The sequence below is a fragment of the Sphaeroforma arctica genome (assembly GCF_001186125.1).
Source record: "Sphaeroforma arctica JP610 unplaced genomic scaffold supercont1.225, whole genome shotgun sequence".
NCBI lineage: Eukaryota > Ichthyosporea > Ichthyophonida > Sphaeroforma > Sphaeroforma arctica.
The window spans coordinates 11,124-12,656 of NW_014040333.1; the positions used below are offsets into that span (position 1 = coordinate 11,124).

The window sequence follows — 1,533 nt, forward strand, 5'->3', positions numbered from 1 at the left end:
TATATATATATATATATATATATATATATATATATATATATATATATATATATATATTATACCTCTATACAATATGTATGTTTATGTCTATATCCAAATATGTTTGTGTATACATGCATACACTAATAAAAGAAGGTATATACGCATATACATTTGCATAATGAAATTTTTTTGCATTACATTTTGTAGGTTTGTGTTTTTGCGTTTGCGTCTGAGTGGTCGTACGTTTTTTTTTGACTGATTCACACGTAGTCTTTATCTATTGGATATGATTCTCATAATTCTGTTACCTTCTAGTTCACCTCAAACATACAGGTATCCTAACTAACCACTTCTCACAATCCTTTGTCTGGCGCAGACCATATCAGAATTCTGATAACAAACGACACTACACGGCCCTGAAGGTCGTCCGATTCAACGACGTGGACATCATGTTTGCTGTACCTGGTAAGCGATGAACACACTACCTGAACTCCTCCGAACGTTCCTCTCCATGCAGAAGCTTTGCTGTGTCATTTAGCCTCAACCTTCTATAGTATCTTTATTGACCCGGATGAGTATCGCTCACGCTATATTATCACTGGAAAAAAAATGCGCTGGTCTAAGTCAGACCGAATATGTCTATGGTATCGGGGGAGATAGTAAAAAGGGCTGTATTTGTTGCGAGAACCTTCTGGAACAAATCATAGCTCATCACCGCTAATACGAGCGCATAGATCCTATCTCTTATTTGGACGTAGTCTTTGTAGCCCTGCTCCCATACATTTACTGCTAAGGGTGAATCGGTCGACTTGTACTATTCCAATCACATTGAGACCATGTCGACACTACTTCCTACTCACCAACAGAGGGTACCCTGCACTTTGTCGTCTTAACTAAAGACCGTGAAGGCGACAGCGACCGATTCATTGTGCACTTCAAGGACTTAAAATCACGGGACAAGGTCCTAGAACTCTTCGTAGAACAACTCAAGGTACTAAACCTTAATATTTGGTGTGGTTTTGACTCCGTTCAGTGAGCTGGTCTCGTATTGGTTAATTTGGCATTTTAGATTGCGGCTGTCGGTCTACTTAGTTGATCTTGCGTACAGCTGATCTCAAGATAACACATGACACAGATTGCTTCAAAGGAACTGACCAATCCAGTGGTGGATCTCAAACCCGCTGAATTATCCAAGTATTTTCCGGGCGAGTACACGGTGAGTTGTTGTTGTGCTTATGTACTCTCCTACACATCAGAGTGTGTATCATGCAGACGTACCAGAGTATACAGATGTTTTCGGTGTCTCATGTTATCGGTCTCGTGCTGATCTGTGTGGCCTTGCTACGCACAAAAGATCTTATAGGAGGGGGTGGGAGTGGGGGGAGGGGTGATTTTGTACCGACATCAATTCAATTTCTACCGTCAAAAGTGGTAAAAGTAGTGCGGAATGTAGGCATTCTTTTGTACTTTAAATGTGTTACCTCCACTCTGTGTCCCGCTTGCGAATTTGGCATTTATATGTGAGCAGCCACTTCTGATCGTGCAGTACTC

At 40.9% G+C, this 1,533-nt stretch overlaps 1 protein-coding gene across 1 annotated transcript in view; it reads left to right on the top strand.

Annotated features, from left to right (window-relative positions):
* Positions 1 to 1,167, top strand: part of SARC_04154 (hypothetical protein) — a gene marked incomplete at its 3' end in the record, with an annotated part of 3,179 nt that extends 2,012 nt beyond the window's left edge. The window contains exons 7-9 of the mRNA XM_014302022.1: positions 359 to 447; positions 849 to 973; positions 1,075 to 1,167. Of these exons, the coding sequence (XP_014157497.1) occupies positions 359 to 447; positions 849 to 973; positions 1,075 to 1,167 (307 nt within the window). The remainder of the gene's footprint in view (positions 1 to 358; positions 448 to 848; positions 974 to 1,074) is intronic.
* Positions 1,168 to 1,533: the final 366 nt, after the last annotated feature.